Below are 21,634 nucleotides of genomic sequence, written 5' to 3'. Positions count from 1 at the left end.
CGTTTTCTTTAACTTGATACCGCCACAGCATGCGATTTGCATAACATATAATTAATACTCTCTCTGGGATTGTTAACGTACACTGTTTGCACGTATTTTGAGGCTCTTATAAAATATTGTAATATAATATTTTTAAATTTATTTTTTTTCTGAATAAAAGTTTAGACATCAAACTTTTATTCAGAATTTTTTTTATAAAAAAAAACATCATGGAACTATATTTTATTGAGGCCTTAAAAAGCGTGCCAAAAAGTGATGTTAACAATCCAATGGGACGGAGGGAGTAGCATAACTCCGAACTATATAAAAAAAATGTTTGTGACAAGAATTGAACCAAGACCTCTCTAATTCATGTGCACCACTTAAATCACTTGAGCTACACAAGCAATCGACATGTTATTCAAAAGTATTAACCACATACATTAAAACTATTGTTATCTTATTTATTTAAGAAAAATTATTATTTCAGCTAAGTCTCATATATTGAAAAAGAATCTGAATAGTAGGGCTCGAATCATGATTTCACTTTCTAAAAATAGATATAATTCATATCCGAATAAAAATGAACAAATGGAAATCTAACTTAATAGTTTAAACGAGTACCGATACAATATTATAGAATTTTAAGTAATGAATCTGAAAATTAAGCTCAAAAACTAAGATTTCAGTGAGCATATCTGAAACAAAAGGTTGATGGGCTTTCAATATGGACTATGTCATATTAAATTTTTTTATTATAAAAGGTAATTTATAAAGAGATTACAATATTTTGGAGAACACTAGATAAGGTAACTAAGAGAATATTCTTGTATAGAATATTTTTATTTTAAACTTATGAATTCAGAATTGGACGTGTAACTAAATCTGTTTTTAAAAAAATATAGATATTGAATAATGTCAAAGATATCAAATTTGATGTCATAATATATATCTAAATGATGTAATTTTAATGATATATGAATTTGAAATATTATAACTTGTGATATAAAGTTGATTTTAGGGAAATTCTATATTGTTAATCAAAAGTCAATCAGATAATAATACAAAACGTTTACGAGACCTACTAAAAAGAATTGAGTTATAAATTTTACTTGATTTATTTTCAAAAAAAATTACTTGGTTAAAATAAAATAACACAGGGAAATAAGCTACATATATTAAAGTCTTAAAACTATAATTTTTAATATGCCATCAATCAATATATAACATATCAGTTAAATAAAATGATTCAAACTACAATTAAATTAACTAATCATTTAAAAATTAATCTAAAAAATAAAATTAATTTTGAACTGGATAATCTGACGCGATACGGTGAAAACTAATATCTGATTAAACAGAACTAGAACAAGAATAGTTTTTTTTCGTAATCAGAATATTGGATATCGAATATTTGAATTAATCTTTAACAAATGAACATGATATGCTATATTGTTCACCCCTAACATATACGAGTATCAAAATATTTAAAAATTTAAGTTTGCACAAAGCTAAAAAAAAAAAATACACAACTAATTGAGCTAAATATTTCATGTCTTTGTGAACTTTATGGGATGTGACTTATATCTACTCTGTTTTTGCTATTTCAAATTCCGGAAATCATTGTTTGAGATCTAGTTTATAACAATTACATGAAAAATCATTAAAAATCTTAATCATCAAGCTTTGAAAACTAATTATAAAAAATTAAAATTTAACAACAAGCAGATATTATAAACTATGAAGTAAAATCTACGCTAAAAAAAGAAAAAATAAATGTAAAATAATGCACGCCACACATATTCTTCTAATGACGATTTAGGATATCGTAATTCAACATATCAAGAACGAGTTTCATCAAAATCATGTTATGTTAGGTGAAATAATTTAATAATTTTCAACAATAAATTACAGATACTTTTAATGAGGAATTATATATAGATAATATGATGATGACCTTTATATCCTCACGAATTTGAATATTGGAAAAATTAATTCAGTTGTAGTTTTTGATACATAAATTTTTCAAAAATATAGTACTTATTATTATTATTATTATTATTATTATTATTATTATTATTATTATTATTATTATTATTATTAATGCTATTAGGTTGCAAATATAACAATTTTATATCTATTTATTTTGTCAAAAAATAAAAAAATTCGTCAATATTATTTAATTTTCATATTTGCTATTAGGTTGCTCGAAACAATACGATGACACGTCAATATTATTTAAAACAAGATATAAACTAGAGGCCCGTGCCTCGCACGGGCTTTTATGCTAGTTAATTATTGAATTATCGAACTCAGCAGAGGTCAGAGAGAGACCATATTTAGCCGGGAACTACAATATAAGTAAGCTTTCCCCGACCTAAATATCAGAAGCAACTCTAAAATTTGTGAAATAAAACAGACCCCGTTAAAGTATAAGATCCATAAAGGGGCCTCCTCTAACAGCTTAAGGTTTTAGAGGGAATGGTTCTCTATATAATAAAAAAATAAAAATAATAAAGAATTTCATGAAACGTCATTTCAGTTTATTTTAGTAAAAGAATTTCATGAAACGTCATTTCAGTTTATTTTAGTGCTAGTGGAGTAGTGGGTACTGGGCAGGAGCAGAATGGCATATGGGTTTGAAAATTCTAAAACAAATCAAAGGACAAAGGCTGACCATATCTAGAAGTGTCAAATAATGCCTAATTTCTAACTCAGTCTTACAGGGTCAGCTGCCCAAAATCTTGGTTCGGGCAGGTACGAACTTCTATGCTACTCCCGGCTGCTGCGTAATGAACTCGAGTAAATCTTTAAAAAATAAAAGACTGTTTTATCAATCATTTAGATATACATCGAAGAAAAGTCTTCTATTGATTATCGAAAGAAAAGTTGTTTATGACAAATTAAGAATGAAAACTATTTGATATTTTTTTTTAAATAATTTTTTAACTGGTGTGTGATAGAATTAAAATGACAATGAAATTTTGATAAATGAATGTTTGATAAATTATTAACTATAATTAAAATTAATTTTTCCAACCCGATAGGGTCAATATGATAAATTAATAATATTATTAGATGCATCTTCATATTTTTGAGGAAAGCTCTTAAATTCTAAAATAAATATAAAAAATTTATATATTAAACAATTCATTTTTATATATAGTTCATGATATTTAGATATTGTCAATTTTTTATATAATGAATATGTGTTAATATGTTTAATAAGCGTATACATTTTATATATAAGTGTATACACGTTTTAATACGTGTTAATATGTTTAATACGTGTTAATATGTTCAATAAGTGTATACATGTTATAATTTATAGTTATTAACTTTATTTTGATACATTAGCCAATTATTAACTATTTTTTCATAAATAAATTTATTAAATTTGACACTTATATGAATATACATTTGAACTTATAACTTTGATCTAATTTCTTCGTCTTAATTATTTTGATCGTTTATTTTATTCATTTTATATCAAAATTGGTGATCATGTATGATAATTAATAATTCTCGTTTCGTTTTAAATCACATATCCACTGTCCACTTGGAAAGAAAAAATGATTTCAAATTTGTTATTTAAATTAATTTTCAATAATTTATTATTTTTGTTTTTAATGTCAATTATATTTTTTTATTCAGATATTAAATATCAATTATATCTCATATATTATTTTTAATCAATTATGATTTCATACATAAGTTATAAATGAAAAGAAATAAAAATAGAGAAAGTAATTATGTAGTGAGAGATGGAGGATAAGTAAGAGTGTTTTCAATCTGGAAATCCTTAACTAAAATATGAATTGGTATACGAAAAATAAAAATTTTAGCAACATTTCGAAAAACTCACACTACAAGTTGAAAACCATACCTATCTGTTGTTATTATTTTAGCCACATGTCTGTAAGAAATAAATCAGTGGGAAGATTGGACATCATTTATTACCATATTGAACTGATATATATTCTATTTGAACAACCCAAAATATTATTAACATATTATTTTTATATTACAACCAATCAATATATCCAATAACATTGAAGTACAATGTCTTACAGGTTCATCAAATTTTGCATAATATCTCGCAAGTACAATTTAGACAACGATTATAACAACACCATTGGAGATGCTCTAAAGAGGATATGGGATAGTGGATAAACTCAAAATTAAAAAAGATGGAAAGTAATAAGTTTTAATGAAACAGACACTGTGTAGAAATAATTGGTAAATGTACAGGGGCTGTTTGTTTTCCGGAAGCATCTCCAACTTCCGGCTTCTATTTTTTTGACCCGTTTGTTTAGATAAGCAGAAACACTTCTAAGAAGTTGAGAATGCTAACTTTTCTCTCAGAGTTTCTGCTTTTTTTCCAAACACTTTATAAACTTATTTATTTCTCACTCCTACTCCACTTCTCTAATTTAAGTATAAAGTCACTTTTTTAAAATTAACCCAAACGGCCTCATAATTTTTACATGCCTTTTTTCAATTTTCCACGATCAAACTACCCTAAATATGATTATAAATATTATTTAGTAAAAATCAAAGTTACGTAACACGTTACTGTTAAGTATTACTCCCTCCGTCCCTTTTTACATGTCCCTTTTGAAAAAAAAAATTGTCCCAAATTACTTGTCCACTTCTCTTTTCAAAGCAATTTTTTGTATGTTTTTTCAAAAATGTAACAATTTCCAATGTTTGACTAGCATATATATACACACAACTCTATCTAATTCATTACATTTATTAGGGATACGTATGGAAACAAGATATCCACCTAACATTTTCTTAAGATGCGTTATTTTTTCAAAAGGGACAAGTAAAAGGGGACGGAGGGAGTAGTTTTTAAAATTAAATGCAGTCCGCATAGAAACCTTAAAATTATCTCTGTTCTTAAAGTAGGGCGGCTAGCCGCCTTTATTATACAAGGATCTTTTATCGATTTTGAGCGGTAAAAAACTCCAAATTTTCAATGTATTTTATTTGATTTGATTTTTCTTATAATTTTCCTCTTCACGATTTCTATCCTTTTAATTAGTTTTGGTTTGATTTGTTTTTCTACTTCTAAATTATGAGAGCTTTCTATTTATTTATTTTATTCAATTCAAGTTGGGCTTATCAGATTCGAAAGTTAATCGCCCATCTTGTGGTTCGCCTATCAAATCTAATTTTTTTTTTCAGTTCACTTTTATTTCGATTTTCGACTTATTTTTTCATGTTGTTTTTTCTTTTTGATGGGAGGTTTGTTTTCGTTTTTTGATTGTAAGTGGTGGTATTGATTTGATGATGAAATTTTATATAAAATCGAAATTCAACACTCTAATGATAGCTCTAACGGAATATGATGAAAATGATATGACTAATTGAGCGACAATGCTTAAAGTGAGTACTTATATTTATAAATACATTATTTTTAAAAATGTAAAGAATTAGTCGGGAGGGATGTCGTAAAAATTGAACTTTTGTGACATTATTTTTTCAAATGGAGATTTTTGAAACCGGGAGTATTTAACAATGGAAAAATGAGCGGTAGGATGCGAGTAAACAGGTCCGCTGGTTTACGGCTCTCCTCCGTACAAATAATACAAGTACTTTATTTCAAAGCATATTACTCCAGTAGTAGTCCATATGACTTAGAAAACCACATTGCTAGATACTTTTGTGATCAAACCCCACCACTCGCCGCCGTGAGAGGTGGCGCGTGACCATCAATAAAGTGGGGATGGGTCAGGAAATCAGCTGTATAAGGCAAGGAGCGCGTGAGCATGCTCTGTTCAGAGGTGTTCAAAATGGAGAGCTCGAAATAGTTCAAGCCATGGTTGACCATGACCCATCTGTTTTGTCTAGGACCACTGTTCATGGCAATCTCTTTGCACTTCATGTTGCTGCTGTTCATGATCAGATCGAGGTGGCCTTTGATTTCTTCATTTTTAAGTTGATTTGTCTTGGGCTTTCTTGATGATTGTAATTTGGTTGCTTATTTGTTCATAGATTCTTTCTATGCTGCTGGAGAGATCTGTTAATCCGGATATCTTGAATCGACACAAGCAGGTAAAAATTTGTGTTAGTGAAGGAGTTGCATTGAACTTGTAGTCATAGATTTTCAAGTTGGATGATTTGTTTTGATCATTTTTTGGTTCAGACCCCATTGATGTTGGCCGCGATGTCTGGGAATATCTCTTGCGTCGAAAGGCTTATCCAAGCAGGTGCAAATGTATGTGTGCTTATTGCTTTTATTTATTTTCAGTTTGTTTTCATTGTATGATATAGCATTCTGTACACCATGATGTGTTTTTTTTGGTTTATTTAAAATTTTGGTTTGTTGCATTTTTGATACTTAGTATGATTTAGAGATTCACAACATGTCTCATTTGGTATATTTATGCACATTGATCTTACCAACAAATGAAACATCAAACATACCTGCAAATCCATAATATATCTCACTTATAAGTAGGGTTGTGGCCTCGTGGGAGGCTGGGTGAGCTATACACAAATCTTACCCTTTCTCTTGTGAGTGTGAATATGTCAAGACTTGAGCTCTTTCTGTAAAAACCGGAGTTCTTAAGAAAAATCTCACCCTTTCAAATCTTAAGAACATTTATCTAAAAATTTCTTGAAAATGATGGAGGGGGCATGTGAGACTTCCACTTTGAAATATACTTGTTAGTGATTTTGAACTTATTGATGTAATGTGGTCTCTTTCGGATTTTGTAGATTCTTAAGTTTGATTCACTTCATGGACGAACCTGTTTACACTATGCTGCGTACTATGGCCATCTGGATTGCCTGCAAGCTATACTTTCGGCTGCCCATTCTTCCCATATTGCAATTTCTTGGTCTCTCCTCAGTCTATCCAGCGTATAATATATGTTAGCTACTATGAATGTTTATTAGTTGTTACTAATATTTTGTTTGGGAATCCAGGGGGTTTGCGAGATTTGTCAACATAAGGGATGGAAGTGGTGCTACTCCACTGCACTTGGCATCACGTCAAGGGTCTGCTGACTGCATTCACTTTCTTCTTGTCAATGGGGCTCTTGTTTCTGCCTCTACTTGTGGTTATGGGTATGTTAGGTCCTATAAATTCACTATATAATCTGATATAGTAATCACAATCTGTAACACAGTAAGACAATATAAGAGATTGAAAGCAGTAAACTCTTATATTCACAAAGCTTTAATGGTTACAAAAACTCTCTCAGTGATTTATAATGTATCACTAAGAGCTGCTAGGGTTCTTAACAATGTACTCGATAACTCAACTCATCTAGAGTAACCCTAATCTGTGTTTATATAGACACAGTTACAAAATCAATCTCTGATTTGATATCCTATAAATCTGCTATGAATTCTATCAATCAAAGATTACTCCAGTTTTCTGTTTAGTTTCCATAGCCATTAAATCACTCCTCCGCTTCTATCCTTCCTTGAAGTATATCCGCTTCTGAGCTCTTTCCACGTGTAAACTCTGACGAATCTTGACTATGTAAACTCTGGTCAGACTTTACTAAACTCTGTCAGACTTTACTAAACTCTGATCAGCTTCCAGATTAAACTCTGATGATTCCTGTTCTAAAACAAACTTTAAGAACATTAGTAATCATCAATTATATCTAACAATCTCCCCCAACTTGTGCATAAATACATTATGTGCAAGTTAACAGATAATTGATGATGTCAAAACATTTAAGTCAAATGCAACAGAGTTTAACTATTTAACAGAAAACTTTTAAAAACTTACAGATACTTTACTCCTTAGCTGCATAGACACCATTTGCTGTCTGTAGATACCCTCTGAGGAGTTCTCTTTCAGCTTCTTCAAGCACTGTAATCATTTGTCTCTTTATCTCTCTCAGCTCTGGATCTGAAACTCCAGTTTGATAAATTGCAGCTCTGAGATCATAGATCTTGTTCTTCTTCAAGTCCCTATCCAGCCTGATATTGTAAGCTTTATCAGACTCTTCATTAAATGCAAGAGTTCTGATTCCACCTATTGTTTCAATCTTTGCTGAATTTCTCTTCATCTCAACCAGCTGTCCTTTATGATTGAGGTATTTAGGAATGAAAGGTCCAGCATTTTTGTTTCCTGTAATACCCATCTTTCTTCTGATTTGATCCTTGAGCAGGTTGGAGATGTGTTGGCATGACTTGTTCTTCACAAGAAATATGTGTGAGACATATCTTAATTCTTCCCAGTGTTTAGCATAGAGATCTGCTTCAAGTACTCTAAACACTGTTCCATCAGACATGAAGTAGATAAGAATATTATCTCCTCTGTCATTCTTCACCAACTGGACTGAATCAAGCTTGTCCATTTTGTCTTGCAATACTCCAGTCTTGGGAGCACAGAGAGATGAGGGGTCATCTGGTCTTGATCCTATACTCTGATCAAATTTCTCATATTTGGATCCCAGCCCTCCTTTATCTCTTCCTGCCTTACGATGAGAGATTGGTTGAATTGAGCCCTTTTCAAAGCTTATCTCAGTCATCAGAGTAGGCTTTGCAAATCCAGCCAGTGGAGTAGTTGTTGGTTTAAACACAGCTTGAGCTTTGTCAGAGGTTGTGTCTGTCTTTGCATCCTTATTAACTTGAGCTTTGTCATAGGTTAATATTTCTTTTTGAGGTTCTGCAACATGAGCTTTGTCAGAGATTGCAGCTTCTAATTTCTTTTCCTTTACAACTTGATCCTTGTCAGAGGTTGTAGACTTCTTCTTTTCCCAGCCTTTCTCCAGACGTTCATCTACTTTGCTTTTGCCCTTGGAAGTATATTCATCTTCAGAGTATACCTTTTTGACTGGTAAACTCTGATCAGCAACAGTAGGTTCCTTAATCAATATCCCTTTCTCTTTTGGCTTGGTAGTTGACTTTGCAGGCTTTTGGATTTTTCCTGACTTTATTGCTTCAGCATGTTCTTTCTTTAGATCTTCTTCTTCTGCAGCAATCAACTCCAAGTCCAAATTGGCTTCTGGATTTTCTTGTTCAAAAACCAATCTAGCAAGCTCTTCATCAGTCATTGGTTTGTCTGATCCAGTCACTGGTCTTTGCTTAGATCCAGATGTGAAGTTATGTGTTGGACCAGACTTTGTACTTTGCTTAGATTGTTTCTGACTGTCAGAGTTTGAAACTCTTCCACCAGTCCCTGCTTGAAATCTCTTGTGCTTGGTGAAATCATCAGCATCATCATCATCATCATCCTTCTTCTTCCTCTTCAGAGTTTGAGTAGTAGATTTGCATTTGACTTGAGCTACTCTCTCCCCCTTTTTGACATCATCCTCATCAGGAATCAGTATGGATGTGATCAGAGAAAGTGAAGATTGGATGGCTTCAAGCTGTTTGGACATCTTTTCTTGATTTGATTCAATCATGGTCATCCGTTTGTCCAGAGATTTATTGGCAGTTACCAGCTTCTGTACATTCTCTTTCAGAGGAAGCATGGTCCTTTTCTTTTCCAACTCATTTGTCTCCTTGACTTTTGCTACCTCTGTTCTTAGACTATCTATTGATTTAGATGTCTGGGCATGAGCAGGATGAAATGTCTTCAGATAAAGAATTGTGCCTTTGAGGCTTGACATAACATCAGAGTTTGAAATTTTATTTTCTGCCATAGACAAAAATTCTTCAGCTTTAGTTGTCTCCAGAGAATGCTGATGACTAAGCCAGAGTTTATCCCATACTTCATTTGGAGGATCAACTTGAAGATCCCTGGGAAGTGGCTCAGAGTCTGTGGTCAGAGTTTGTAGCCTGGCAGTATACTGGCTAGTAGACTCCCACTTTTGTTGAGTCAAAGGAACTCCATCATTTCCATCATTTTCAGAGGAACTATCATCATCCTCAGTATCAGCCTCAGAGTTTGCTTTGTCAGCATCAGGAACAGGATCAGCAACTTTCTCCACAGTATCTTGAGCAGATTTTTCTTTGGCTTCAGACTGTGATTTGATAGTCTCTTCACCAGTCTGAGCAAGAGATTGTAGAGCTTCCATAGCTACCCTGTCAGATTCATCAACTACATCAGACCTGTAGTTGTCTGGAGCTGTATCATGAACTATGGCACCTTCTGGAATTTTCATTGGAGAAGTAGGAATTTGAGTAGAAGGTCCATGATCAGATACTGGAGTATGAAGATCAGCCATATTTGCTCCAGCTTCAGTTGTGGTAGGTTCCTTGCAAACAATTTCTTCATCTACCTCAGATGAAGTAGAAGATGCTGTAGGAGATTGCAAAGGAACAGCTGTGATAGGAAGCACCATCAGAGCTTGAGAATTTTCAGCTACTGGAGTTGATGGTGTTTGTTCTTCCTCAACTGTGAAATCTGTGATTTCAGTAATTGGAACTTTTGCTCTTGCAGGCTTGTGAGCCCTTCTTTTGAATCGAGCTGGCTTTTGAGGACTTGCTTGAACAGGTTCAGAGGCTGTTGTAGGAGTAGATTCAGAGTTTACAGCATGTACAGGTTCAAGATCATCATATTCATATGCTGCAACCAGTCTTCTTCTTTTCTTCTGCTTTTGAGGAGTAGCAGCTTCAGTGTTTTCTGGGATCTCAGAGTTTAGAGCCTCAGAGTTTACTTGAGCCTCAGAGTTTACTGGAGCCTCAGAGTTTACTGGAGCCTCAGAGTTTACTGGCTCATCAGTGTTTGGTTTCAGAACATGTGTGGCAACAGAGGTTCTTGTTCTTTTTGCAGTAGAAGGGGCTGCATCAGACTTTGCACCCCTTTTGGACTTGGATGCAGAAGTTCTGGGTTGTTCGGGGTTTGTAGGGGAGACTGGAGATTGAGGTTGTTGGTGTACTGGTGGCATATTCATCCTAGCTCTTAATGGAGCTGGAATGTGTAGAGGCCTGAGTACTGGTCTCTTCTCATCTTTAGATATGAGATCTTTGAAAACCCTTTTATGAAGTTTAAAAGGTTTGATCTCATCTGCAGCATCAAAAGCCACTTCTCCAACAGTGGCATTAAACAACAATTGGCAAAATCTTGAAAAATATATAATCTGACGATTTTCATGCATTCTTTCACCAATATTTCTAATCACTAATCTACCAAAATCGAAATTAGTAGAATAGATCAGAGAATACCCAATCTGCAGCATGTCCATTGGAATAGCATCCCAGTTTGTAGATTTCTTCTGGAAAGCCCTGGTAATGCAATCAAAGAAAAAACTCCACTCCTTCCTGAGTCCTGGACGCTTTAATTGACCCAGTTTATCCAAAGAGTCGTAGTACCCCAAATCAATCATCATTGTTCTGAGATTAGCATCTCCATTTGTAATGTACGCAGCATGCTCTGGCAGGTTAAATGCTGTTCTGACTGTGGCTGGAGTAACAAAATACTCCTCCCCTTCATATGAAAATACAATTGATGGTGATCCATCAGCACCACCATTATCATATTTACCCGTCCTCCAAAAATTTATGATTTGGCTTCCTGAGAGTCTGGCAGGAGCGGTAAGGGCTGTGGCCAGGACACTTTGAGCTAAGAGTTGTTGAAAAGGATGATAATCGCTTGGAACATCAGTGATGTCAAGGATGGCAGCATGATTGTTGGGAACAAATTCAACACCTGCAAAGGTAAAAGCTGAGGTCGCCATTAGAACAGAGTTTGTGAGTAGAGAAAAGTGTTTGAGAAAATGTGTGTGAGAAGATTTGAATTTCGGAGAGAAGAGAATAAGAGTTTGGGAAGAGAGTGTGTGTAGAGATTGAGTGTATAAGAGAATAATGAGCAATAAAATCTGATGTGATAAACCCTTCAGATTTTGTGTAGCTGTACACGCATGTCTCTTTGTTCACATGGACACCTGTCAGTTTTTAACTGGTGGACGAGAGTTAGTGGCATGGAGAAGAGAAAGTAATCATTATGAGCGCAGTAAAACAGTGCAGTTATAAATGCTGATTACACGTTCTCCTATTAAAATGTTTTTCATGTAAACCCACTAACAATACATCCGTTTGAAATACTCCCTTCATATTCTCTGAATTTTTTGTACTCCTGAAATGTACAAGATTTAAAAATCAAGATTAAATCTCTCGAATTTTAAACTCTGAGATTTACATCAAAGAAAATAAATTTCTAAGTACCTCAGAATAAAGACATGATTTTTAGAAAATTCATCAGAAAATCAGAGTTTGTCATAAAATCTAGAGCTCAATAATGTGCTTGTGAAATTATGTGTGTGATTGAACATATGAGATCAGAGACTTAAGAATTTCACAATTTCGTAATTATAAGGTAGACAAGAATAATTTGTTTAAACTCTCAAGACATAGACAATAGGCATACTCTGATGGAGAAATGTAAAATAAATTAACCCCCCCTTTTTTTTTTTTTTTTTTTTTTTTTTTTTTTTTTTTTTCTTCAAGGACGCTTTTCAGTGTAAATGAATCACGACCTTTAAATATTATTGTGCAACAGTATTTCTCCAGTAATCAGAGATTGTGACTGGTCACCATAGATTATAAAATCTTGGCAATTACTTAATACCAGTAAGTGTTTGGGTCTTCCCAGTCACTGTCATATAGACATCTAAGATCTCAAAGGAGTACCATGCTTTATTTGCAGGGGTGTATATATCATCAGAGTTTATAATCGCTGTCTAATTTTCTGAGAGAAAATGCAAATTAGTCAGTCTCACTTATAATTAAGATATGTGAAGTAATAAAGTCTCAATGATATCAATATGCATCCAGTGTTAAGGAGTAGCACAGAATTGAGATCAAGATTAAAGAACTGAACTGAGATTCATGATTACTAATTCATATCATGCGTCATAGTATCTTCATAGGTTTGTTTTCTCAGAGAAATAAAAATGAAATCATTAATCAAGATTCAGAGTTTACAAACATCAGAGAATATCGTCAGAGAATGACGATCAGAGAATATCATCAGAGTATAGCACACAGAGTATATCATCAGAGAATGTCATCAGATTTTAACAATCAGAGTATATCATGGCAAATTTGTGAGCAATACATATGGTAATTTGACAATTGAAATTTGAAAGATCTGACCAGTATGTTTACTCAGTTCCTGATATCATTCCTAGCTCATTCACCAGCCTAGTGAAGGTTGCTTCACTGAGTGGTTTGGTGAATATGTCTGCTAGCTGCTGTTCTGTGGGAACAAAGTGAAGTTCAATGGTTCCTTCCTCCACATGCTCCCTTATAAAATGATATCTTATACTGATGTGCTTTGTCAGAGAATGTTGAACTGGATTTCCTGTCATAGCAATAGCACTTTGGTTATCACAATAAATAGGAATTTTAGAGAAGGATAACCCATAGTCCAACAGTTGATTCTTCATCCAAAGAATCTGAGCACAGCAGCTGCCTGCAGCTATATACTCTGACTCTGCTGTTGATGTTGAGATAGACTTCTGCTTCTTGCTGTACCAAGAAACTAGTCTTCCACCTAGAAATTGACAACTCCCACTTGTGCTTTTTCTGTCAATTTTGCAACCTGCAAAATCTGCATCAGAGTATCCAATTAGACTAAAATCTGATTCTCTAGGATACCATAATCCCAATGATGTGGTTCCCTTGAGATATCTGAATATCCTTTTTACTGCAATCAGATGAGGCTCTCTTGGATCTGCCTGAAATCTTGCACATAGACATGTGGCATACATGATGTCTGGTCTACTTGCAGTGAGATAAAGCAAAGATCCAATCATTCCTCTATAGTTTGTGATATCCACTGATGCACCAGTGTCTTTGTCTAGTTTGGTTGCTGTTGCCATAGGAGTAGTTGCAGCTGAACTGTCTTGCATACCAAATTTCTTCAAAAGATTTCTGGTATACTTGGCTTGATTTATAAAAATCCCATCTTCAGTCTGTTTAACTTGTAAACCCAGAAAGTAACTGAGTTCCCCCATCATGCTCATTTGGTACCTAGACTGCATGAGCTTGGCAAATCTTTGACAGAGTTTAGCATTAGTGGAGCCAAAAATAATGTCATCAACATAGATTTGAACTAAAAGCAGATCATTACCATGATTCAAATAAAACAGAGTTTTATCTATGGTACCTCTAGTAAATCCATTCTCAAGAAGAAATTGAGCCAGAGTTTCATACCATGCTCTTGGAGCCTGCTTTAGTCCATAAAGTGCCTTGTCCAATCTATAGACATAGTCTGGATGCTTTGGATCCACAAAGCCTGGAGGTTGTTCAACATATACCTCTTCATCCAGTTTCCCATTTAGAAAAGCACTTTTGACATCCATCTGAAATACCTTGAATTTCTTGTGAGCAGCATAGGCCAGAAAGATTCTGATTGCCTCCAATCTTGCAACTGGAGCAAATGTCTCATCATAATCAATACCTTCCTGTTGTGAATACCCTTTTGCCACAAGCCTTGCTTTATTTCTTGTAATGACACCCTCACTGTCAGTTTTGTTTCTGAATACCCATTTTGTACCAACTATGGATCTGTCTTTAGGTCTTGGTACTAGGGTCCATACTTTGTTTCTCTCAAACTCATTCAGCTCTTCTTGCATTGCTTGTATCCAGTCAGCATCTTGAAGAGCTTCCTCCACCTTTTTAGGTTCTGTTTGTGACAGAAAGCAATGATGTAAACACTCATTTGCTGTAGCTGTCCTTGTTTGCACACCTGCTTCTGGATTGCCAATTATTAAATCAGGTGTGTGAGATTTTGTCCACTTCCTAGCATGTGGAAGTTGACCATTTTCATCATTGGATCCTCCCCCTTGATCCATGCTCTCCTGATTCTGTTGATTATTCTCTGTAGCTCCCCCTAAGTTTGTGCTATCAGAGTTTGAATCAGTATTCTCTGATGAGTTTGAGTCAGCATTCTCTGAGGAATCTTGGGTAGAGTCTGAAACATTCTGATGCTCCCCCTCAGCAAGTGCTTCATCATCATGAACTTGTAAATTTTCATCAGAGTTTGCTGTATCTTGTTCATAGTCAGAGTTTGACTGTTCATCAGAGTTTATCGAATCAGAGAATATTTCTTCATTTTCAAAATGCAGTTTTTCATGATCATCCATATCTGTTAAGCCCATGATTTTCTTGTCATCAAATGACACATGTATGGATTCCATGATCACCTTGGTTCTTAGATTGTAGACTCTGAAGGCCTTTGTTATCAGAGGATAACCTACAAAGATGCCTTCATCAGCTTTTAAATCAAACTTGGTAAGCTGTTCTGGATGAGTCTTCAAGACAAAGCATTTGCACCCAAATATATGAAAATACTTCAGATTTGGCTTCTTTTTCTTCACCATCTCATATGGGGTCTTGCCATGCTTATTAATCAAGGTTGCATTTTGAGTGAAACAAGCTGTTTGAACAGCTTCTGCCCAGAAATAAGTAGGCAATTTAGCCTCATCAAGCATAGTTCTGGCAGCTTCTATAAGAGTCCTGTTTTTCCTTTCAACTACACCATTTTGCTGTGGTGTACCAGGTGCAGAGAATTGTTGCACTACACCTCTTTCTTTGCAGAACTCTTCCATTGTTGAATTTCTGAACTCAGTTCCATTATCACTTCTAATGATCTTCACTTTGTCTTCAGATCCATGGTCCAGTTGTGTCATATGATCCATCAGATGCAAGGCTGTTTCATCTTTAGAGTGAAGAAAATATACCCAAGTGTATCTGGTATACTCATCAACAATGACAAGAGCATATTTCTTCCTTGCAATGGATGGTACATTAACTGGTCCAAATAGATCAACATGTAGAAGATGATATGGTTTCTTTATTGAGAATTCAGTCTTACTCTTGAAGGATGTCTTTCTCTGCTTGGCCTTTTGACATGAATCACATAATCCATCAGATGTAAGTAGTGATTCAGGGAGTCCTCTCACAAGCTTTTTCTTTATAAGCTCATTTATGGAGTTGAAATTTAGGTGTGAGAGCTTCTTATGCCACTTCCAGCTTTCTTCTGCAGAGATCCTTGTAGACAAGCAGATTGCTTTTCCTTCAGAGTTTGTAGGCAAGTGGATTTCATAAATATTCCCATGTCTGTGAGCAATCACTGCCACTTTGCCTGTTGACTTGCTTACTATCTCACTGTGTTCTTCATAGAAATCAACATGATATCCTCTGTCACAGATCTGACTGACAGAGAGTAAATTGTGTTTCAGCCCTTGAACAAGAGCTACATTTGATATGATGACATTTCCAAGATTGATGTTGCCATATCCCAGAGTCCTTCCTATGTTGCCATCTCCATAAGAAACACTTGGGCCAGCCTTCTCCACAAACTCTGACAGCAGGGCCTTATTTCCAGTCATGTGTCCTGAACATCCACTGTCCAAGACTAGAATATCCTTCCTGTTGCCCTGCAATCACAAAGACCACTAATTGTTAGTTTTAAGGACCCAGACTTGCTTGGATCCCTTGGCCTTATTGAGTTTGTTAGCTTTTGCAGCGGTATTATTTTCAGAGTTTGAGCTAACAGACTTTGCAACAGAGTTTGTACTAGAAACAGAGTTTGTACTTGCAGAGCTTTTATTACACTTCTTCAAAGAAGGTTTCAATTGATAATAATCATAATACAAACTATGATATTCTTTGCAAGTATAAATAGAATGCCATAAACTACCACAATGAAAACATGGATCTTGTGGTTTATATCTAATACTACTTTTTCTAACTCCAGACTTTGTAGGTAAAGAGTTAATGTCCTTGTTCTTCCTGCAAAAATTAGCAAGATGATTAGTATTACCACAGTTATGGCATGTCTTCCTAGGTGCATTTGGAACAGGCATGTAGTTATTACTCTTGTCTATTCCAATCTTGCCATTTCTGTTTTTCCTAGGCTCCTTGTTTTTGTCATCAGACTTTACTTCTTTAAGCTTGTGTTTAAGCTGTTTCTGAGTCATCAATCCTATGTTAACCTGTTTGGGCTTATCAGATTTTAAATTTTTGTTAATCTCTGATTTTGGTCTACTCTGTTTAGACTTAGAGGATTCAACAACAAATTTGACAGGTTTAACCTTAGGTTTTTGAGTTTTAACAAACTCTGTTTTTGATGACTCAGCTTCTGTGTTATCAGTGTAACCTAGTCCCTTCTTCCAGTTTCCACTACCTAAGATATCCTGAGTAGTTTTGCCTGAATTAGTCCATGTTTTAATAATTTCCCTTTCCTTAGCAAGTTCTGATTGAAGAGATGCATACCTCTTTAATAATTCATCTTTGACAATGACAGCATCATCTCTTTCTTTCTGAACTTCCAACATCTGAACTAATTCTTTTTCTAGATAATCATTCCTTTTCTTTACACTTAGAGTTTCAGATTTTAATCTTTCATTTTCTAAAGTCTGATCTCTAAAGCTGGTATGCAAAGTTTTAAGAAACAATCTTAACTCAGTTATATCTTCAGTATCAAAGGCAAGAGTAGAATGAGGTACCTTTGCAGTAGATTCAGAGTTGTTGTCAGTGTTTGCCATCAGAGCATAATTGACTTCTTCTTCTGAATCAGATGTATCTGTCCAGTTTCCTTTCTTGGTGATAAAGGCTTTTTCTTTTTCTTTCCTGGCTTTCTTGCATTCAGATGCAAAGTGACCCTTTTCACCACAGTTGAAACAGGTATACTTGTCAGCTTTTCCAGCTTTCCCTTCCTTGCCCTCATTCTTCTTGAAGTTCTTCTTATCATAAACTCTGTCAGAGTTTCTATCTTTCCTTGAAAAACTTTTGCCTTTGTTGAACTTTTTGTAGGCCAATTTCTTGAAGCTTTTCACCATCAATGCTGCTAACTGCATCATTTCATCATCACTGTCATCAGAGTCTGAGACATCAGAGTTTAAGTCATCAGAGTTTGATGACTCAATGTCAGACTTTGTGACATGAGCTTTTCCTTTGCTCTTAGCAGCTTCCTCTTGAACTTTCAGAGCAACAGACTTTGATTTTCCTCCATGACGTTTGCTCCTTTGCTCCATTTCAAGTTCATGAGTCTTCAGTCTTCCATAAACATCATCAAGAGACATTTCTCCAAGATCAAGATTGTCTCTTATTGTGGTGACTTTCAAATCCCATTTTTCAGGAAGAGCCAGAAGGAATTTGAGATTTGAGTCTTCAAGATCATATTCCTTGTCCACCAGAGATAAGTCATTCAACAGTTTGACAAATCTGTCATACAGATCTGTCAGAGACTCACCAGATTTTGAGTCAAAGTGCTCATACTCCTGTGTAAGGATTGTTTTTCTGTTTTTCTTAATGGCCTGAGTTCCTTGACATCTGGTTTCTAGAGCATCCCAGATTTGTTTAGCAGTTTTGCACCCAATTACCCTATTAGACATTGCATTGTCAAGAGCACTGTGCAAAAGGTGTTTCACCTTTGAGTCTTTACTAATTGACAGGATGTCCTCAGGGGTATAATCTTTCTTTTCTTTTGGAACCATCTTCTGAGGTTCATCAGCAAGCCCAACAGAGAGCTTGGTGGGCATATGTGGTCCATCAAAGATCCTGTCAAGGTATTCTGGATCAACAGAGTCTAAGAATATTATCATTCTCTCTTTCCAGACTGGATATTCAGATGCCTTAAGGATTGGAACTCTAAAGGATGAAGCTTGTGATTTTTCAGACATGATTGTGATTAAGATCTCACTGTAGTAATCTTAACAGAGCTGGCTCTGATACCACTTGTTAGGTCCTATAAATTCACTATATAATCTGATATAGTAATCACAATCTGTAACACAGTAAGACAATATAAGAGATTGAAAGCAGTAAACTCTTATATTCACAAAGCTTTAATGGTTACAAAAACTCTCTCAGTGATTTATAATGTATCACTAAGAGCTGCTAGGGTTCTTAACAATGTACTCGATAACTCAACTCATCTAGAGTAACCCTAATCTGTGTTTATATAGACACAGTTACAAAATCAATCTCTGATTTGATATCCTATAAATCTGCTATGAATTCTATCAATCAAAGATTACTCCAGTTTTCTGTTTAGTTTCCATAGCCATTAAATCACTCCTCCGCTTCTATCCTTCCTTGAAGTATATCCGCTTCTGAGCTCTTTCCACGTGTAAACTCTGACGAATCTTGACTATGTAAACTCTGGTCAGACTTTACTAAACTCTGTCAGACTTTACTAAACTCTGATCAGCTTCCAGATTAAACTCTGATGATTCCTGTTCTAAAACAAACTTTAAGAACATTAGTAATCATCAATTATATCTAACAGGGTAGGTAACTTATTAATTTATGTTGTTTTCCTACACAATTGGGGAAACTAATAAGATTGACTCGCATTGAAATTCAGCTCCAGTTGCAGCTACCCAGGGAGCACCCCACTGCATTTGGCAGCTCGCGAAGGTTCTTTGGACTGTGTCAGGGAATTGCTTGCTTGGGGTGGAGATAGACTTCAGACAGATTCATCTGGGTGAGTTTATTTCCATCATTGTAGATGAAGGATCTTGAGAGATCTTATTTTAATTTCGGATGTAGTCATGTAGAACTTAAGATTCTTAAGCTATATTTTCTAGACAACAATTACCAAATTGGAAACATTGGTTATGACTTATGTGATTATGCTGGAATAAACGTGAAAATCACAGGAAGATTCCGTACACGGTTGCTTTGAAACACAAACATGCAGCATGTGCAGCCTTGTTAAACCCTTCATCTCCAGAACCTCTAGTGTGGCCAGCTCCTTTGAAGTTCATCAGTGACCTTAATCCAGAGGCAAGAACTCTATTAGAGAAAGCCTTAATTGCAGCAAATAAGGACAGGGAAAGGGTTATCTTGAGGGACACAATGAACTCATTTTCATCATCCCCTGTACATTCTGATTCTGGGCTTGCAGAGGATATTTCTGAGGTAACATTTATGCATGTATTGTTTATGTATCAGCTTCGCATTTTCTGAGAATTGCATTAATATCATTTCAGTCAATATTTTCTTGAAAAATACTTGCCACAACTCTTATATATTTTAACAAGAAATTTGCTACAAACAGGCAAGTGATGTTGATTTATGCTCCATTTGTTTCGAGAAAATCTGCACTATTGCCGTCAAGGATTGTGGTCACCAGATGTGCGCACAGTGCATGCTAATCTTATGTTGCCACAATAAGCCAAATGCTGCCAGTAGTTGTTCAAAATCACCACTATGCCCATTTTGCAGAAGCAACATTAGCGAACTGGTTGTTGCTAATGTCATGGCAAACACCAGTACGGATGAGGAGCTCAGCCCTTCAAAGCCAAGGAGATCATCAAGAAGGTCTTTCAATAGTGAAGGCAGCAGCAGTAGCTTTAAGAGTTTGTCAGCACTGAGCTCATTTGGAAGGACAGGCGGTCGAAATTCAGGAAGAGTTGTTGCAGAATGCAGTGAAGATCTTGATAAGTTTTGAAACCGTAATAAAGTCCAGAAATAGAGAAGTCGCTATAATCTTAATGTGAGCTTACGTAGTCGAGTACACCGTTTTGTAGGGTTATGCAATGATTTGCTTTCGTCTCTGGTAGCTTTAAGTTGCGAAAGTTGTGATCAAGGTTAGCAGCCTGAGTGAAACATGGATGCAAAACATCCATACTTTTTTCCCCGGCTATGACAAAGGAAGAGATCCATTGTCCGGCCAAGGAAAACTAATAAGATACAAGTCTTTACTCAATTTACCATCTCCAAATAGGAAGCTTTAAGCCATTTTTCATATCCAGTAATAAAATATATATTCCCCATGGGACGCAACTCTTGGTTTCAACCAAGGATTTGTTGAGATAAAACAGAGCTTAGCCACGCACCACAGATTTTCGTTAATACAAAATCAGTAGAGACCTTGGTCTGTTAATCTTCGTTTTGTTGATAGGATCTTAACAAAGAATATACACCAGCTTGCCTGTGAGGGTGAGGTTCGTAATATAATCAAGGAAGCGATATTTAAATTTTAGCGAGCACAAGTCATTTTCCCTATTAAACACACTCATCCACACACAAGATATAATCATATTAAGAGATTTTTTGGTACGAACACAAGTTACACGAGATACCATCATATCAAAATTTTCTGGTGTAAACACAAGTATTTGGCACGAGTTGCAAAGGTAGCATTCGTAGCAACAAGAACATAACGAGTTAAAACCAAGACAGCCAGACCTCCTCTCCAACACCTTCTTCGTACTCCCTCTTTAGCCATTTTTTGAAAAAGTTGCTGCTAAAATGGCCTCCAACAAGTTCTTAATTTCTCTCCTAAATTTTAAGAGCCTCAAATCATTTCTCTATTTGTGCTTCTTGTTAGCATTTTATATTGTTAAAAATGAAACTATCTACCTTTTCAAACACTAATGACCCTGCCATTTACGTTGAAGTCTAAAAGAAAGAAAGTGAGCTTGAGAAAAATTGTTGGAGAAGATAAATGTTTTTGGATGAAGTGGATATATATTTATAATAATTTTGGAAAAAATTAAAATAATTGTTGAACTTGCTCTTACAAGTATATTGTATTAACAAAATAACATCATAAAATAGAAACGATAACGGAATAATAAGGAAAATAATCACACACAATAACAATCCGAGTCAAATTCTGAGTCTTTTTTGAAAATCGGACCGAATTTTGAATTCCTAATTCAAAAATAAGTTAGAACACACTGGCTAAATACAACAACCCTGGTAATCTACAAAGTCCACCGGAGGCCACCAAAAAAATCATGATTTGTTGGTTCCATTGATGACAGTACTTATA

At 34.9% G+C, this 21,634-nt stretch overlaps 1 protein-coding gene across 1 annotated transcript; it reads left to right on the top strand.

Moving 5' to 3' along the window:
* The first annotated feature begins 5,535 nt into the window (after window positions 1–5,535).
* Window positions 5,536–20,563, top strand: LOC108219825 (putative E3 ubiquitin-protein ligase XBAT31). The gene is made up of 8 exons (XM_017393358.2): window positions 5,536–5,899; window positions 5,983–6,042; window positions 6,134–6,205; window positions 6,709–6,830; window positions 6,919–7,059; window positions 19,217–19,336; window positions 19,512–19,773; window positions 19,913–20,563. Exons 1-8 carry the CDS (start codon window positions 5,714–5,716, stop codon window positions 20,303–20,305), a joined length of 1,356 nt encoding a protein of 451 aa, XP_017248847.1. The 5' UTR covers window positions 5,536–5,713; the 3' UTR covers window positions 20,306–20,563.
* Window positions 20,564–21,634: the final 1,071 nt, after the last annotated feature.

The sequence above is a fragment of the Daucus carota genome, chromosome 5, assembly GCF_001625215.2.
Source record: "Daucus carota subsp. sativus chromosome 5, DH1 v3.0, whole genome shotgun sequence".
Taxonomy (NCBI): Eukaryota; Viridiplantae; Streptophyta; class Magnoliopsida; order Apiales; family Apiaceae; genus Daucus; species Daucus carota.
The sequence above is the reverse complement of the archived record's forward strand: the minus strand, read 5'-3'. Positions and strand labels throughout refer to the sequence as shown.